The following is a 20,128-nucleotide window of genomic DNA, read 5'->3' on the forward strand; positions in this document are numbered from 1 at the left end:
TAAAATGGGAATGAGTTTAAAATATCGAACTAAAGTTAACAGCCATTTAAGTGTTGTAGCAATATGTGTTTAAATGACAAAACTGTACTGGCAGCATTCATATCGGAATGTGTACTGTGCTATTTTCCCCATCTAGCTATATAATATACACTATACACAGTGCAGGTATGTGTGTACACACACACACACACACACACCCTCTGAAACTAGTTACCTGCTTTTGTTTCGGCAGTATTAGCTGAGCCTGGGGTGGGAAGGGGAAAACTCCCTATAAATCAGAGATTCAAGAGCAAAACACATGGCCAAGTTTTGTCCATGATGGCTACCTTCAACTAAACCCATGGCCAGTCCCTGTTCTCACAGTGTCCACCCAGAAGCCTGTGGGAAGCCAGCAAGCAGAGCCCAAGCGCAAGAGTACACTTCCTTCCTGTGGCTTCCAGCAAGTGGTATTCAGGGTTGATCAACATCATTTAAAATCACACCTTTGGTAATAGGTTTGACACCCATATATTATATTGAGTATATTGTATTGAGTAAGGCCATTGTTCTATCTAGATTTGCACTGCCTACTACAGGCCTCCATACATTTCCATCCAGTGGTCATCCAGAACTTCAACAAATTCAAGATACCTCCAATCACAATTTATAACTAGAACTCCTGGGTTTTTCTGTAGGGATAATATTTCTGTCTGAATACAGTGGTACCTTGGGTTAAGAACTTAATTCATTCTGCAGGTCCGTTCTTAACCTGAAACCGTTCTAAACCTGAGGTCCCACTTTAGCTAATGGGGCCTCCCACTGCCACCACACAATTTCTGTTCTCATCCTGAAGCAAAGTACTATTTCTGGGTTAGCGGAGTCTGTAACCTGAAGCGTCTGTAACCCGAAGAGTCTGTAACCCGAGGTACCACTATACAAGTCTCCTTGTAACTACCAGGGTAGAGTTTATACCCCACAGAAATAGAAAACAACAACAGTCATTTGAAACTCAGATTAAGAAGATATGGAATACATTGGCAACATTGGGGCCACCATCCAGTACATGAAAGAAGGAAGGAAGGAAGGAAGGAAGAAGAAAGAAAGAAAGAAAGAAAGAAAGAAAGAAAGAAAGAAAGAAAGAAAGAAAGCTTCCAAGACAAAGGACCTCTATTTTCTTTTTTGAAACATTAATATAATGGATTTTAGGGGCCTACTGCTTTACTTGGTTAATTCTCTCTCTCTCTCTCTCTCTCTCTCTCTCTCTCTCTCACACACACACACACACACACACACACACAGAATGCTTTGTAATTTTTTATCCATGTCTCATCCACTCAGTTTTAAAAAGGATATTATTAAATGTGAAATAAGATCATGTAAAAAAATAAATAAACTTTGCAAAATCTCAGGGAAAATCACTAGGATGCAAAACACATGCACCATCATCAAACTTCTGCTACCTAATTTAAATGATGAACCACAGAAAAGCAGCACAGTAATATAAAAGTATAATCCCAGAGAGCATTTCTAGTAACGATAAACAGCAAGACCACAGTGCTGGTGGCTTGTCAGCAGAAGAGAAAACTGTAGGTTGCTGGTGTATTAAATTGTCAAGAGTTGGTATGGAAATGAAGAATTGTGCAGCTGACATACTGATTTGGAGTCCTAAAAGGAGAGATCCTCACAATCTTTTTTTTAAAAAATGACCCCTGTACTTCTCCTCTTACCTGCCTCAATATTTATTTGCCTGTATTCAGACAACAATACCTGCCCCACAAACATGTGAACTCTCAAGAAGTATATTCATCAAAATGAACTTGCCTGCTTAATCTCAACAAGATTAAACACCCTCTGCAGTTAGACTTGGCATAACAGATTTTAAGCACTGTGCAAAAACTTTTTCTGTTTTTAAAAAATCCAGACTTCTTAAAATGTTTAACTACAATATTGCTATACTGTCATTTAGCTGCTGATGTTATTCTATTTGCTCTGCTGCCTAGATGTATTTTCATATTTTAATTAGTATCTTTAGATTTAATCAGGCTGCATCTAACATTAGCCCTTCTCAGAGTAGATGCATGGAAATTAAAGGAGATAACTTAGGTTCATAAATTCCAGTAAGCCTGAGTAGGACTCATATTGGACACAACCCATTGTTTCAAACCTTTTAAGTATGTTTGACTTTATCAGGGTATTTTAAAATAGAAAGATGGTTTTAAATAAAAAGGAATAACCCCGCCCCCCATTAAAAGCAGGGGTAAGTGGTTAACTTGATATAGGGCATGCTCTCTATGTTCTACACATTGCCAGGTCAGGGTTTGTGTCACTGCCAGTGTGGCTCATCCTAAGCCACACCTTCTACTTGCAGCAGAACTCATTAAACACAAGGTGCCAACTTTAGTTAACAGTTCATGGTATGTGTGGGTGCTTTAATGTGTCCTCCTGCAAGCGCCCATCCAAATTAGCAAAGCTTATGTATGCCAAGGGAACGACAGGAAAGCAAGGGACTTCAACTGAGTAGCAAACCTCAGCAGGTCACTCATGAATTCAGTTTCCTTTGAAGCATTCTGTATTTTCAGAAAGGCTTCCCAGAGGAGTATTTGCAGCGGCTTGTTAATCTTCCCTTTTGCATCCTTCCTTCTCTGCACTTTCACATGCAAATTATCAATGCAATTCATACTTATTTACATAATGAGGCATTGCAGATAGTGTTAGAACATGGGCAAAAGAATATTGTACATAGTTATGTCTTTTTTAAAAAATGCCCCCCACCCTCCTTCCCAGAAAGAAAAAGGAGTTTTGCTAGACGAGGAAATATTTGGACCAGGTCATTCACATTTGTGCTCCTAATCTTGAACGTACATTTTTAAATCAATACAAATATGACCTTCCATGAGCTCTGTTGATCTAAAGCATGGGACTTTTCTGACCCTCATCTATCACATGTATTGACCAAAGAGCAATCTTTTGTTAGATCCCTGTTTGCTTTGCAGTTTGAAAGAGGGTGGTCCTGTTCAGTGGTCTGCCACAAGGGAGCTTCTAAAGCAGGTGTGATTCGGAACTAAAAATTATCCACACCTCACAGCTGAACCCTCTGCAAGCAGAGCACTCACAGGTTTCAACAGTGACAACATGTTAATTATAATGCCCTAATAAACTAAATGTTTTTGAATTATGGTGCTGGAGGAGACTCTTGAGAGTCCCATGGACTGAAAGAAGATCAAACCTATCCATTCTGAAGGAAATCAGCCCTGAGTGCTCACTGGAAGGACAGATCCTGAAGCTGAGGCTCCAATACTTTGGCCACCTCATGAAAAGAGAAGACTCCTTGGAAAAGACCCTGGTGTTGGGAAAGATTGAGGGCACAAGGAGAAGGGGACGACAGAGGACAAGATGTTGGACAGTGTTCTTGAAGCTACTAACATGAGTTTGACCAAACTGGGAGGCAGTGGAAGACAGGAGTGCCTGGCGTGCTCTGGTCCATGGGGTCACAAAGAGTCGGACATGTCTAAACGACTAAACAACAAGAAGTAAACTAAATGAAACAGGGTCCTACTTCAGAAAAGAAAAATACAAAATGCTTGGGGGAAACAACCATTTCACATAGACACAGCTGTGTAGGTCTGCCTGTCATTTGTTCTTGGACGAAGGTGGGGGGGTACTATGGCAACAGTTACACAAGGAGGAGGAAGAAAAAAAGAGTTGTCTAGCAACAAGAAAACAGTTAACAAAATTGGGGGTAAATGCCTTGGGATGTAAGGAATTCAAACAGCCCTGCTACATGAAATCAATGATCCATATAGTGTAGTGTCCACAAAGTGACCAAACCATTTAAGCAGAACATGAAGGGAATAAGTGCCTCCCACAAGTAGCTGCATCTCTTAACCATTGGTATCCAGTGGCATATGCCTTAATTCAGAGGTTTCACAGACCATCATGACTAGCAGTCATTATTAGCCTTATCCTCCATGACTTTATCTAATGTCCCTTTAAACTCACGTAAGTAGTGGTTATCGGCCAATTTCATGTTAGTCTAAATACACCTACAGATATAAAGTGGTGCCTCACAAGATGAAATTAATTCGTTCCACGAATTTTTTCGTCTAGCGAATTTTTCATCTTGCGAAGCACGAAATCCCATAGGAATGCATTGAAAATCAATTAATGCGTTCCTATGGTCAAAAAAAGTTCAAACAAAGCCAAATTTGGTACAACAAGAGTTTATTAAGTGCTCTTTAAAATAACACATACTGTAAAGAGCATTTCAAAATTCAAACCCAGAATTTTTTTAAAAAAACAGCAGAGTGGCCCAATGGTCACAGAAAATCATAAAAATGCAGGAAAAAAACCACAAGCTTCCAGATTCTTGCAAACCCCTCCCCAACTGTTCCCCAAGCCACCCAGCACACAGAAATTCAAACCCAGAAATTTTTTAAAAAAACAGCAGAGTGGCCCAATGGTCACAGAAAATCATAAAAATGCAGAAAAAACCCACAAGCTTCCAGATTCTTGCAAACCCCTCCCCAACTGTTCCCCCACCCACCCAGTACACAGAAATTCAAATCCAGATTTTTTTAAAAAAACAACAGCAGAGTGCCCCAATGGTCACAGAAAATCATAAAAATGCAGAAAAAAAGCACACAAGCTTCCAGATTCTTGCAAAATCCCTCCCCAACACCAAGTCCTTGAATTCCAAACACCCCAACCCAAAATCCAAAACCCCCCAAAAAAGTTTTAAAAGCTTAACTTACCAAATGGCTGCAAAAGAAGTTTTGGGAAAGCTTCAAAAATCACCAAAGTCTTTAAAAACCTCAAAAAAGGCTACTATGTACACTGCGTTCTATGAGTTGCTCCTCGAAGTCAAGTCGCAACTGTATTAATGGTGTTAAGAAAAAGGAAACAAACTTGCAAGACGTTTTCGTCTTGTGAAGCAAGCCCATAGGGAAATTCGTCTTGCGAAGCAGCTCATAAAATGGAAAACCCTTTTGTCTAGCGAGTTTTCCGTCTTGCGAGGCATTCGTCTTGCGGGGCACCACTGTATTGTGCTGGCTGTGTAGAAACTTAACTTTCAAAACTTGCAGTACAATGCCTACATCTGCTCTGCCCTAGAAGGACCTGAATATTGTAGAAGGCCATGGTAGTATGCAAGTTTTTAGCATGCATTCACTCCCAGACATAATCTCAGCATTTTGCACGATACGAAAATGACACCACGTTTCAGGGCCAACCAACAGGTGACTGTAGCAGTGTGTTAATTGTGGGTCTGCCCCAATCACACAAAAACAAAAACAAAAAACCAGGAGGTGGAAAGGCCAAGCTGGAAATGATTGGAAAGGGTTTGACTTGCTGAACCATCCCTCATCATACAATACTTCCCAACCATCTGTTCTCTAATGTTTAATTGTTTCCTTCAGCTGGACTGTAATACTAGAAACAAGCCCTGTTGAGATTTGAGTAGAGGGAGTCAGGCAAGATTGCAGGCTAGCAAGTAGCAGAAAAGTGCAGCAGTAGCATCCCTCATGTGCATTGTTCTTTTGCTAAAACTAGGTCCATGCCCATCATATTCCACATGATTGTGGCATTAAAAGGAGGGAGATTGGGAGCATAGTATGAAACTCTGAATGCTTTATATGATAATTATTCCAGGAACACAGAAAGCTACACTACTGGTCCACCTAGGTCAGTACTGTTTACATTGACTGGCAGTGACTTTCGAGGGTGTAAGACAGGGGTCTTTCCTAGCTGTAAATGGAGATGTCTGGGATTTAACCTAAGACCTTCTGAATGCAAAGCAGATGCTCTACCACCAGTGGTGGTCCTACATTTTGAGGGGCCTGAAGCTTGAACTGCTTTGGGAGCCCCTTCGTAACCAGCACACCTTTACGACATCTGTGCTACCGACTCTCAAACTTTGGGATTGTTGAAATATATACAGCAAAAAATTAATTAATTAGAGTCATGCAACTCAAATTAGTCTTCTAAACTCAATATTATGCAATGTGGACTAAAGCTATTTTGGGCCCTCTTGGGATTAGGGTCTCTGGAGCTTAAGCTTCATTAGTTTTATAGTAGATCCACCCGTGTCTAACACTGGGATAGGGTCTTTTCCTAATGTGTTTCACGTGAAATCCAACTTTGGAGATACTTTTCAACAGTGTGTCTCATCAGAAGCAATGGAAAAGGCAGTGGTTTCTGCTGCAACAGGAACCATTGTCCCTTTATTTTGTTAACTGCTGTTTAATAATTGTAGACTGGTGACCTCCATAGATCATGTCAGACCTATGGAGACGGTCTCTCTTACAGGGGATAATTATTTCCAACACCATTTTTGATCCAAACTAGAATCTGGGCACAGAGTTATGTTCACATCAATGTGTCAAACCTGTGCATCATTCCACAGCGCAAAAGCCCACATGGTACGAGCAAGTACACCTCTGGCGTGCAATCTGTGTCAGTCAAACACAGACTGAATGTGCTTGAGCTTTTGATGAACATGAGCCAACAGCACAACTTTTTTTTTTCCACCCCTTGTAAGCCAAGCTGTTGACACATACAATTTCAAGCAAAAATAAAATAAAAAAGCTATGGGAATTCTTTTGTTCAATGCTGATTGTTAGCCACAGCTAGTTATCAACCGTATACCATGGACAGCAACAGCCAAATTATTAGGTACAGGTTTTGTTGGCCTGCTTGCAGTGGCAAAGGGCGGGGGAGATTCAATAAAGGTTTTGCCTGCAAATAGTGGACTTCATTGTTTATCATCTCAAGCATCGTGTTTTATTCAAGGAACTTGCTAGTTAGGTTGAGTAAGAATACTTTCAAGAAAAGGGGAAGCGGACACAACTCTTCTGATGATTTCAAATAGCAGTCAAAAGGGGGGGGGGAGGCAAGGCTGTCTACGCCAGCACAGAATCAGATATTCAAAAGCTCAGAAGCCAAGTTGCATGCCTTCTCAAATATTTACCAACTTCTCTTAATTAAAGGCTATTTCCCCCCTGAATCAGTTCCACTCTGTCACTTTTGGTATCCATCAATAATCAAGAAATGTTGCACTTAGGAAGAAAACACCACCTGCCTCCGAGACAGGAAAGTGAAGAACTTCACTGAATTTAACACAAACCAATCCTTTGCAAAGGCCATAAACCTAATCTGATCTTGCAGGTAACAAGCTGCTGTTACTGAATTGGGTCACCCCAATAATGTCTTGTAAGACACACACACACACACACAATGTAAGTCTGGTTTGCAACATTAACAAGGGAGAGAGCTATGGGGTGGCCTTCCCTCAAGTTTTCCCACAGGACTAGGGAAAGTCCAACAGCAGGCAAATTCCATATAAGAAGCATAAACCTTTTGTTTGGATCAGATATTCAACTTACTTTCTTGGTTATCTTTATGATCATTTGGATAAGAACACCCCTTTTAATCCTGGATCAAAATCCCAAATGCTCAGCATCCTGAATCCTGTGCCAAATACAAAGTTTTGGTTTGATGGTATTTTATATGCACAGAACACACACACAGCCCTGTGCTGGAATTGAACCTGTAATCCTATCTGCATTTTCTTAAAAGGAATTTGGAGCCACAATAGCTGTAGAATCAAACAATCGTAGAATTGTAGAGTTGGAAGTGACCCTAAGGGTCATCTAGTCCAACCCCTGCAATGCAGGAATCTCAACTAAAACATCCATGACAGATGGCCATTCTAGTTATGCTTAAAAACCTCCAAGGAAGGAGAGTCAACTACCTTCTAACACAGTCCGTTCCACTGTAAAACAGCTCTTACTGTCAGAAAGTTCTTCCTGATGTTTAATCAGAATATCCTTTCCTGGAACTTGAATCCGGGATATGATATGATTATCAGATATATGATGTGAATGTGTGAGTGTACGATATGGTATGTTTGCATGATATGAATGGATGATTGTACAATATGATTGTGATATATCATATTATGATAATGTGTTATGAGTGTATGTGATTCTGTGATGACTGTATGATATTACAATTGTTTATGGTATTATGATTGTATGATATATATCATGATTGTATGATATTAGGATTGTATGATATGTTTTTATGTTTGTACAATATTATGATTCCATTATACAATTGTATGCTTGCATATTATGATTTTATGATATATGGAACTACAATACAGACATACTTAGTTAAACTATTGGGCTTTGCTATTAAGTGTATGCACATACAGTATTTATCTATTTTAAAAAAACAACAACGATATATTAAAAGTATGGCTATATTTCATTTTGCAGCACAAACACACACACCACCATATTTCCATGTTTCAACATCTGGCAAAAAGTAGTTGAGTGGAATTATTTCAGATATACTATGACGGTTACCTACTTCATAATCACATGCTGCATTAACTTCCCTGATAAAACAGTAGCACTCAGAAAATAGAGGGCAAAGCAAGCTAGCAATGAAATAGCTGTGCCCCGTGCTTGAACATCAGTTGCACAGAATGAGGACAAAAAGCATGGAAGAAAAGGTGAAGCACTCCCTGCTGATAAGATGTCTACTTCAATTTACTTAGATGGAAAAACTACAGCCCATTTAAAAAGTCCATAATGCAGCAAAATGGCACAGATCGGTGTTAAAAACAGCACTTACCAATAGCAATTAAAGTAATGGAGCAGTGCAGCTTGGCACCAGAAAAAACACACAACGAGGGATAGTATACCCAGACTGTGTTGTTCGAGAACATCACAGCCTTACTGGGATACTGGTGCAAGCGATGGAGCAAAATTTATTTGGTAAGGAGTCCCAACTCTTGCTTGCTTATCACATGGGTTCCAAAACTAATATGTAAATCACAGCATTCACAGGATCATTCATCATGTTAGAAGAACCTAAGGGGATGGCTTCTGCCCAGTGGGATATGTATGTGAACTGGTATTTTGCTTAATCTGCCCAAGATTATTAATTTATCTTGGACTAGTCCATCACTCTGCTATTCTTCTGCCTCCTACATCCCTCCATTAACATGTTCTCTTGCCTTTCATATAAAAAAAGGGGGTGATGTCCTTCATTTTGCTTTACCAATGTATACCTATCATTTCATTAAAAGAATACTGGAAACTGCCTTATAATGAGTCAGAACACTGATCCAGCTAGCTTTGTATTGTGTGCACTGCTCAACAGCAGCTCTCCAGGGTTTCAGATAAGCCTCAGTATGTTCCCTACCTGGAGATGCTGGGGATTGAACCTGGAACCTTCTGCATGCAAGGCATGTTCTCTGAGCAACAGCCCTTCCCCAATTATCCCTTTAAAACACTGGCACATTTTCTAGCAAATGCATAGTGCACTGTAATTATGAAAGACATATAAACAAATAAAATGTAGATATAAAAGAAATATCAGAAGCAATTCTAAACAAGAGAAGACAAGTGGGGGGACAGGACTGTTTTATAATTATAGTAAAACTGCATGCTGGCAGATCTCTCCCACCCATATTTTGAGTTGCTTTGAGTTGGTGTGGATTTTTAAAACAAATATAATTTTGGTCCAGCAGGTAGAAGGGAAGTTTGCTCAAAGTCATTCAAAATGGAAAGCAATAATAAATTCATTTTGATATTTGTAATTCCAGCTCAGTCGCATAAAGTTGGTTCATTCTCTTTTTGTCTTTGTTTCTCTTTCTCTCTGTCTCTCCCCCCCCCCCCCATCTCTCTCTCTTGCTATTATTCACAGCAAGGAAAAGGATAAGGTATTTGTTCCCTGGGGACTGAGTCTTAGCATTCGCATGTTAGATTTCAATTTCCAGACTTCTAATCACAACTTTAAGAAGTTTGCCTGGTACATCCGAGAGGGGGGGGAGGGAGGGAGGGAGACTCTCCTTTAAATTACAACATTTATTTCCAGAATCTGCTGGAATAAATGACATACATCCTTCTGTGTACCTTTGCAGGATCGGTTCAATTACATTAATATATTTGTGAAACAGGTTGTCAAAAGGAGATGCAAGACTGAAAAGCACAGCACAGGGAAGCAAGGGGGGGTGGGGGGTGGAAATGAAGGACGAAGGACAATTGCTGAGCCTAAGCTGAGCACAGCTTTGCCTTCCAACGTACACAAATGGCAAATGTTTCCCCTTAAAATAGGATTGCGAGATTACAGTTGTAATACTGTTAGGGAGGGGAAATGTATTTTAATATTGGTTTCTTGCTCAAGTCGTCTTAAGGCCATTGCAAAATGAGAACACACAGCATGTGCCATTTCCTGCCCTTGTTCTTGTTTCCGTGAGATGGTGAATTAAGGGCTCAACTTTACAATGCCTTACGTAGACTCAGCCACAAAGAAGATGCAAGCACTACACAGGCTTAATTCTATCATTCCGCAACTAATCCTCTTGCCTTCTAGTTTACCATGTTATTCAGGGCACGCCAGATGCTGCCTCCTGCAGGATTACTGTTTGTATTATTATATTATTTAAAATTTATGTTATGCTATTTATTTACTAAATTTGTATCTCACACCTTCAGCAAAAGAAAGGGAAATGTCCTCAGGGCAGCGAATGAAAGAAAGAAAGAAAGAAAGAAAGAAAGAAAGAAAGAAAGAAAGAAAGAAAACATAGCATGTAACTAAGATGTACAAGAAATGAAATTTACATGAGATTTACTGTATGAGGAATTGTAACTAAAACAGATGCAGTAACTTGGCCTCAGTGTTGCAGAGGTTCAAAAAGCTGCAGGTTACTAAAGAGTGGGAGGTGGTGTTCTCATTAATATAGGCATCAAGCAAGATTCCCTGGGAAGGGGTTTCGAAAGGCAAGAAGTCACGACTGAAAAGACTACCACTGAGCTTCAACGAGCCCCAAACAATTATCTTAGGACGACTGGTTTGGAAAGAGACCAATAGGAGGTACCTGAATACCAAGGCTTTAAAGGAGTGGGAAATATTGGGCTTATGTTGATGAACAAAAACTAGAACCATCATTGACCAGTGGTTTTCAGCCAGTGTGCCGCGGCACCCTGGGGTGCCTTGAATGATGGTCAGGGGTGCTGCAAGCAACACTGGTCTCTGTCCCTCTTTACTTCCCTCCCACCTCTGATGCCCTCTTGCATCTTTGCTTCCCAAAGGCTTGCACAACTGTCTATTTACACTATACTGTTGTAAGTTTGGGGAATCAGCCTACATGATGCCCTGAGTCCCAATTACTGAGTTCCTGTATCTGTGAGAGCAGAAGATATGACAGCAAGCTTGTCAAATAAGTCTTTTTGTCTGGGCAACTGTAAGACAATGGCCTCACAGCTGGACACTTAAGCACCATGATTAGCATAACCATATAGTTGCTCTGTGCCATAGGGCAAATGAGTGGGCCTTTTCACCCTCATCTGGCTGTTTCTTAAAAAAACAGGGCTCTGGACTTAAGTTCTCTGCACTGGATTGGTGATCTTAAAGAGTGGATGAACTTTCTACAGTTCCATTGTCAAGCTCAGGTGGTGGGGTTTAGATTTCCTGGAACACAGAGCTTCTGCAGGGGTGGGCAGCTGTATAAAATAAGTCTACCCCAGGAGGCTGATGGATCCAGATGATTTCCTGACTGCTCTTGGAGAGTTTCATGTTGCTTCAGCAGGTGATTCTTTTGACATCCTAGTGGATCTCTGGACTACAGAAATGACCAGGACAGTGGACACAATCACTCCAGGGCATCTCCTCTAACAGAATGGAGCCAAGCCAGCCCCCTGGTTTTCTAGGGAACTGGTGGTGATGAAATAAATGAGATGGTGACCAGATCAAAATTGATGGAAAACTTGGAAGAAGTCCAACCGAATACAAGCTAGAGTCTACTTGAAGACCTACTCTGTGGCAGCGCAAGCAGTGAAAAAGCTATTTTTCTCTGCTTCTATTGCATCCAGCAGAGCTGTTCTTTTTACAACCTTACCCACGTGAGGAGATTTTAGACCACTCGATGGCCCGCTGTGAACAATTTGCTCAGTACTTTGCTGACAAAATCACTCAGATCTGTTCCAACTTGGATGTTACTGTTGACACTGGTCTAGTGGATATAACTTTGGTCCCTGCTTCTTCAATGATAATTGATACTTTTCAATTTGTGCAGCCTGAGAATGTGGACAGCATCCTTGAAAATGTGAGAGCTACCACATGCGCTGTTTCTTGCCCTTCCTAACTCATTAAAAAGGCCAGTAGGGGACAGACCAAGTGGTAAAGGGAAAAAGCAAGACAGGAATACAGCACACCTAAAACAAGCAGTTATAATTTCTCAACTGAAAAAGCAGTCCCTGAATCCAACTATATTGGATAAATTTTGGCCAGTTTCCATTTCCCATTACCGGGCAAAGCATGTGGTAGCATCTCAGTTCCAGAGGTTCCTGGAAGAGAAAGATTATCTAGATGCATTTCCATTTGATTTTAGGCCTGGTAATGGGATAGAGTCACCTTTGGATGACATATGTTGGGAGGAATTTGACAATGGGAATGTGTCCCTGTTGGTTATGCTGACCTTTCAACAATTTTTGATACCATCAACTATGGTATCCTCCTGGGGCCCCTTGCTGGAATGGGACTTGAAGGCACAGTTTTAATAGCATCTCCATTCCTTCCTGGTAGTGCTGGGGGACTCCTGTTCAACACCTTGATCATTGGCCTGTGGGCTCGTCCAGGGCTCCGCTCTGTCCCTCATGCTATTTAACATTTACATGAAACTGCTTGGAGGAGTTGCTCAGAGTTTTGGGGTTTGGTGTCACCAGTGTGCTGATGACAGCCAGCTCTATTAGTCCTTTCCACTTAAATCCAAGGAAACTGTCTTTGTTCTAAACCAGTATCTGACATCAGTAATGGACTAGACAAGGGGGAACAAATTGAAACTGGATGGGGTAACCCTCCCCCTGAACACAGAGCGTGTGCTCCTGGATTCAGTTCTGAGCCTGGATACCCAGGTTTCTGCAGTGCTGAGGGTTAAAGCTGTACAGTTAAAACTAGTATGCCAGCTGTCCGCATTCCTAGAGATGTCTGATCTGGCCACAGCAATACACACCTTGGTTGCAACTGGCTCTATGTGGAGCTTTATTTGAAAAGTACTCAAAACTGCTATAACAGACTAGTTACTAGTCTGTTTCAAGGCACAATTCAAAGTGTTGGCTATGAGGCCTAAGAGGCTTAGATCTGCCTGGGCTCTGAGATCTTCTGTGGAGGCCCTTTTCTCAGTCACATCACTCTCAAAGGAACATTGGGTGAGGGCATGGGACAGGGTCTTCTTGGTGGCTGCTCCAAGATTTTGGAATTTCCCTTAGAGAGGCTCTGTGTCCTTCTGTGAGCAGGCGAAGACTGTTTTACTTTGACAGGCTTTTGAGAACTGATTGCTTTTTATGGAAATGGCTTTTCCCAGTAAAAACAGCACCACACTATTTGTGCTTTAACAGAATCGTTTTTATTCTATTATAATTTAATTCCCTTTTAACTATTGTCTTTTAAGCTTTCTGTATTTTATCAGTATTTTTATTTTTGCAAACTGCCTTAAGTCCCGCTGTAGGGAAAATGCAGTATAGATATATTAAAAGAATTTTAAACTAATGAATGGGGAGGGGTGGCATTCCCCAGGTGTTCAGAAGGAGAGCGTTTCAAGAGTTCTCTGATAGAAACCCCCTCCTACTTTTACGTTCTTCCCTTTGAGCCTTTTTCCAGAAAGTAAAATGTCACACATGCCATCTATTTCCTCCAACGAAAACTTTGCAGAGTGTGGAAATAGTCAAACAGAACAATTTAACAGTCGCACAGCCCCCGCGGGACCCTTCAGTTAGGAGCACAAAATGTTTTGCCATTTACTTACCCTGGAATTGTCTATACAGCTTAATGATTTTTTAAAAAAACAGTTTTCAAATGTGTGTTTTGCTTTGAGGAATGAGAGGGGGGACTCTTGATTGGTTCTCTTCCCCCTCCTCTTCTCTCTCTCTCTCTCTCTCTCTCTCTCTCTCTCTCTCCTCTCTCAGATGAGGAGAAAATTGTTGAAGGCCCTACACATAGCTACAAAGCAGGTTTATTGCAAATCGTACCTTGTGAAAAAGTGTCTGAACGTGTCTACCCAGAGAGATACACCAGATGTGATATTCAATGTGCCTTTGCATTTAACATGCAAGCTTCCAAAAAAATAAAATAAAACAAAGAGCAGCCACTGGGGAGAATGGTCATTACTGGGAATGAAGTAAGTTGGGCAAGAGGGGAATTTAACCCTATCCAGCCTTGTTGGCAGCATATACAATTATCACCTTCCGTGACCGCTATTAAATGCATGGAGATTAAATGCAAAGATGCCCTTAAGTCTGCATGTAGTTCAGCTATCCTCCCTTGTAATTCCTCCTATGGTACAACACTCCTCTTGCCATGATTCACAAAGTACAGCCATAATTTGGTTGCCCCTTGAAACCCTGCAGTCTGCACTGGGCTGAAAATAAAGTGGGGATATCTATAACAATTAGGAATGTTTACCTATACTTGGTAAGCACATCTGCATCACACATTTAAAGCAATATTATACTACTTTTAATAGTCCCAGAGAATCTGGGGAACTGTATCTCTGTGTAGAGAAGAGAGGATTCTTCCTAACAACCCTTACCACCCTTAACAGAGTTCTTAGGAGACCCCTCTTCTCCACACAGAGCTGCGTTTCCTAGAGTTCCTTGGGAAGAGGGACTGGTTGTTAAATCACTCCTGGAATTCAGAACAAAACATGCAAAAAGACTTTTTGAAGGTATTATTATTATTATTAGCAGCAGCAAAGCAGTGGAGGATTATATGGTTTAAGGAAGTTGTCCCACTGCATAAAAAACAAAGGGTGGCATTCAGCAAAGTTTTACTCAGGGTGGACCCATTGAAATTGAGGGACTTAACTGATCAAGCATATCCATTAATTTCAATGGATCTATTCTGAGTAGGACCAGTGTTGTTAACCACCTATAGCTGTTGTTTCTAATCTATAGTAAAATAAATAAAACACAGCCATACAGCTTACGTATTGCTGCTGAAATTAATATACCCGCTGAAATATATATAATATACCAGACCGCTGAAAGAGGCGGTTATTAAACCACTTCTTAAAAAACCATCTTTAGATGCGGCCACGATGGCCAATTATTGCCCAGTCTCAAATCTTCCATTCTTGAGCAAGGTGATTGAGCGGGCGGTTGCCGAACAACTCCAGGCACGCCTGGAAGAAGCGGACCATTTGGATCCCTTCCAGTCGGGATTCAGGCCTCATCATGGGACTGAAACTGCCTTGGTCGTACTGGTTGATGATCTCCGGCGGGCTAGGGACAAAGGTGAGAGCTGTTTCCTAGTTCTGCTGGATCTCTCAGCGGCGTTTGATACCATTGACCATAACATCCTTCTGGACCGTCTTGAGGGGCTGGGAGCTGGGGGCACTGTCATATAGTGGTTCCGCTCCTTCCTCCTGGGCCGTGTTCAGAAAGTGGTGGTGGGGGATGAGTGTTCAGACCCCTGGGCTCTCACTTGTGGGGTGCCTCAGGGTTCTGTCCTCTCCCCCATGCTTTTCAACATTTACATGCAGCCACTGGGAGAGATCATCAGGAGGTTTGGGCTGGGTGTTCATCAGTATGCGGATGATACCCAGCTCTACCTCTCTTTTAAATCAGAACCAGTGAAGGCGGTGAAGGTCCTGTGTGAGTGCCTGGGAGTGGTTGGAGGATGGATGGCGGCTAACAGATTGAGGTTGAATCCTGACAAGACAGAAGTACTGTTTTTGGGGGACAGGAGGCGGGCAGGTGTGGAGGATTCCCTGGTCCTGAATGGGGTAACTGTGCCCCTGAAGGACCAGGTGCGCAGCCTGGGAGTCATTTTGGACTCACAGCTGTCTATGGAGGCACAGGTCAAATCTGTATCCAGGGCAGCTGTTTACCAGCTCCATCTGGTACGTAGGCTGAGACCCTATCTGCCTGCAGACTGTCTCGCCAGAGTGGTACATGCTCTGGTTATCTCCTGCTTGGACTACTGCAATGCGCTCTACGTGGGGCTACCTTTGAAGGTGACCCGGAAACTACAACTAATCCAGAATGCGGCAGCTAGACTGGTGACTGGGAGCGGCCGCCGAGACCATATAACACCGGTCTTGAAAGACCTACATTGGCTCCCAGTACGTTTCCGAGCACAATTCAAAGTATTGGTGCTGACCTTTAAAGCCCTAAACGGCCTCGGTCCAGTATATCTGAAGGAGCGTCTCCTCCCCCATCGTTCTGCCCGGACACTGAGGTCCAGCTCCGAGGGCCTTCTGGCGGTTCCCTCACTGCGAGAGGCCAAGTTACAGGGAACCAGGCAGAGGGCCTTCTCGGTAGTGGCGCCCGCCCTGTGGAACGCCCTCCCATCAGATGTCAAAGCGATAAACATCTACCTGACATTCAGAAGACATCTGAAGGCAGCCCTGTTCAGGGAAGTTTTTAATATGTGACATTTTAGTGTATCTTTCATCTTTGTTGGAAGCCGCTCAGAGTGGCTAGGGAAACCCAGCCAGATGGGCGGAGTACAAATAATAAATTATTATTATTATTATTATTATTATTATTATTATTTATTTTATTAAATAGATAAATAATAATTATCAATGATAAGAGCACTGTGGTCTTCATTTATAGTTTCTGACCACCTACTAGAACCCACAAAATTGCTAAATAATCCCTAGGATTAGCGATGAAGTATTGCACAGTTATTCTTCTGGGAGTTCAACATCCTCTCTCAATTTCTGAATTTTTCCTGACAGCTCTTCTCCCTTCGTCATCAATGATTTAATTTTGGCTAGTGCACTCTTCATGTTACTTGGACAGTTTTGAGGAATAAGACTTAGATAGCTTTCTAATTTCTCAGTGAAAGCTGCTGCCAACACCAAAAATTTGTCTGCATATTTGTGGAAGTCCTCGTCAACTGAATTTTTGTGTGTCGCACAGACCAACCGTATCCCCTGCCTAAGATAAATTGTCCTTTTCAGAACTTCCTCTAGGTGGCTGTTATTCATGGTCAGAACCTGGCATTTATGTGTCAGGTGGTAGGAAGAAAGGATGTTTCCTCTATCTTTTGCCACTAACAGAGTTTGAAGTTCTAGTGTAATCTGTTGAATTTCAGCTTGCAGATCTGCAATACCTTCTAGTTCTGGGTCGTGAACTCTGCAGGGAGTTGGTTCTAAGCAAGGAGCTGGTCCTACATGTTGATCCAAAGGTTCCTGGGACACATCCCCTGCCAAGATGAAGCGAGCAAGCTGTGAATCCTGTTGCTGATTATCCAGAGGATTTGAGGCCATAGCAATGATTGCTTTCGTTGACCACCTCCAGAAGCTGCCGTTTTTTAAAAAAAGGGGGGTGGAGATAACTTGCCTTAACAGAAATAAGAAAAATACCATTAACAAAACTGCAAACCTATGTAGTCCATTTGTTAAAGTAACCATGGGAGACGAAATCTCTTCTGAAATGGGATTTTCATTGTCTCCCAAACTGCCTTATACTCATGCAATTTCCTGTACTTCACATTTTTTATTCTTTCTTCCCTCCTCAAGCTAAGAACAAGAGCCTGAATTATTACAAAACATGGCCTCAAAATTGTAAATCCAGTTTCTAATCCTTGTTGGCAAACCATAGTGGCAGGGCCACTTCCCTTCCACATGGAGTCCTACATCATTTACCCCACAATTCCTTCAAGCCTTGTAATTCCTGGAGCTTTGAAATATTCTCTCGCCAAGAGAATGACTACACTATGGATGTGGCACAGAATAATTTCAATAAAATGGAAACAGGAACAGAACCTAAGAGGAGGGATCTCATGCATGCAAGGTGGGACTATAGAGAGATTATGTACTCTAAATGAGAGTTCAGAATTCAATTGTGGCCCCATATAATTACGGTTGTTGTGGTGGTCATTGTTATTTATGTAGCACTTAATGTCAAAATAGGCTTCTAAGTAGTTTACCAATATAAAAACCAATGGCACAAGCTGTGATATATATATATATATATATATATATATATATACACACACACACACACACACACACACACGGGATGCGGGTGGCGCTGTGAGTTAAACCACAGAGCCTAGGACTTGCCGATCAGTCTCCAGCTGTTAAAAAACTGAAACCTGGGAAATATAATCCCTTGCCAATACATAGATGCAAAATAAGAATGTAAAGATACTGAACAACATGCATATCTGTAACAAAAACCCAAATGCTTATACCTTTCCATTATGTGGGAGTTTGCTCTATGCCATTCATAATTTTGCTCCTCCAGTTGTGAACTGTTTTCCCTTCTAAAACATCTTTGAGGTTCAGCAACCAGAGCACTGCACACTATTCCTAGTGTGGTTGCGCCATATAACTGTATCTCAGTAGTTGGACATCTGACTTACAGACAGAAGGTCCCAAATTCAATCCCTAGCGTGTTTCAGCAGGACTGGGAATGTTGGTGCTGGCAGTCTGTGCAGACAGTACTGACCTAGCTGCTCCAATGGTCTGATCAAATACAAAACAGCTTCCTATGCTGCTAAGATTCCAGTGGTCCAGTCAGGCCAAGGAAGAGAGGTGGTGTTCCAGCAGGGCTGAGAAGGCCTTTAAGGAATAGAGTACACCCAGGATTAGTGCATTAGTTTTCTTGGTTATAACTGTGGCTTTAGATTGATATACCACCACATCATGCTAAATTTCATTCATGCCAATGGGTGTGGTGTGGCACAACAAAGGACAACATTGGACCTGTCACAATCCTTTATGCACACAAGTGCTTCTGTTCCCCCATGATTCACCCATGCAGGAGCTATACCACTCCAAATTTCATCATACGTCACGAACCCTGAAAACAGCTGTAAATTTACAGCACAAAACTGGAACTATTTCCCCAGGTTCACAGGGTTGAAAACTGTTCCCCCCACCCCTCAAAGCAATTAACAAGGAAACATCCACTAAGTTGCAACAGATTTCCAGAAAGGGCTCTTACATTGAGGGGGGGGGTCACATAAAACAGAAATGATCAGCTAAGGGAATGTTAGGAAAATGGAATAAAGTGCTGTTTGAATGTTAAAAGAAAACCTGCAAGTTCACCATTTAGAGCACAAGAGAGCGAAGAAGAAGAAGAAGAAGAAGAAGAAGAAGAAGAAGAAGAAGAAGAAGAAAAGACTTGTACTTTCATCAAAGGACAATTCAAACATCAAGCCCAAAGGAAAAGGGAGTCATTTCCTCCAAACATTTTCCTTGCGGTTCTTAGTGTTGAAGATATTTGTTATTTCTTTAAACATAGAAAGTGGGGTTGGGGGGGGGGCGAGTTGCTATAAAGCAATAGTAGTCAATATGTTGAAGTATTTACACTTATCACATTTAACTCTTTGGTTGCATTGCTTCATGTTTTAAATAGGATGTTTGCTGTTATTCCCTTCTTTATTTTTTGCAATTCAATGCTTGTCTTGTGCAAGGGGCTGGTGAGGGCGGACCACTTTGTTTAGGGCAACATTCCCTCATAGGCAACCTCCCAGGGGAACAGAAGAAAGACAAGCTCCAGCGCTTCTTATAATAAGCTGTTCATTTAGCTCAGCTGTTTGTATCTCTCAGCTTTCCATGGGTCGGATGTCAGGCAGGGAAGGGGCAAGAGGCAAAAAGTGGGTGGGGTCAGCATGATACAGTAGTACCTCGGTTTGAGAACAGCCCTGTTTATGAACGATTCGGTTTACGAACTCCACAAAACAGGAAGTAGTGTCCCGGTTTGCAAACTTTACCTCAGTCTAAGAATGGAATCTGAATGGTGGAAGGGCACCAGCGGCGGGAAGCCTCATTAGGGAAAGCACGCCTCAGTTTAAGAATGGTTTTGGTTTCAGAACGGACTTCCGGAATGGATAAGTTCATAAACCAAGGTACCACTGTACGTGCTTCTCTAGCTTTGTATGGTAGTTTACATTGAACAACACCAGGGTCAGGTTGCTACACCCACCCACAACTCCCTAATCCAGACAAGCAAGAAGCGCAGTTTAAGGAAACATTAAAGTCAGGCAAAAGCAAACAAGGAGAGAAGATAGTGGGGCCTTTGGGGGGAATAGTCCAGGGAAAGAGAGCACAGGCAGGGATGGTGTCCAGGGCCATAGGAAGAGAGGCCTGGATGCCTGCATTTGGCTCCCATGAGAAAGAAAG

The 20,128-nt window shown here is 41.8% G+C and overlaps 2 protein-coding genes across 6 annotated transcripts in view; both read right to left on the reverse strand.

Annotated features, from left to right (window-relative positions):
- The window catches only part of PCDH11X (protocadherin 11 X-linked), a 754,240-nt gene that overhangs the window by 652,475 nt on the left and 81,637 nt on the right, over positions 1–20,128 (reverse strand). The window contains exon 2 of one of the 5 annotated variants that reach the window (XM_053375009.1): positions 17,107–17,199. The exons of the other annotated variants lie outside the window; for them this stretch is intronic. The gene's annotated coding sequence lies outside the window, so the exon portion shown is untranslated. The remainder of the gene's footprint in view (positions 1–17,106; positions 17,200–20,128) is intronic. 5 annotated transcript variants of the gene reach the window in all.
- LOC128406982 (HAUS augmin-like complex subunit 2) lies at positions 16,676–17,263 on the reverse strand. Its single transcript, XM_053374886.1, has one exon. The coding sequence runs from the start codon at positions 17,261–17,263 to the stop codon at positions 16,676–16,678; it is 588 nt and encodes a 195-aa protein (XP_053230861.1).

The sequence above is a fragment of the Podarcis raffonei genome, chromosome Z (assembly GCF_027172205.1).
Source record: "Podarcis raffonei isolate rPodRaf1 chromosome Z, rPodRaf1.pri, whole genome shotgun sequence".
Lineage (NCBI taxonomy): Eukaryota > Metazoa > Chordata > Lepidosauria > Squamata > Lacertidae > Podarcis > Podarcis raffonei.

Bases quoted from the DNA above. Each gene is read 5' to 3' on its own strand.
- LOC128406982 (XM_053374886.1), bottom strand. From the start codon at position 17,263: ATGGCCTCAAATCCTCTGGATAATCAGCAACAGGATTCACAGCTTGCT.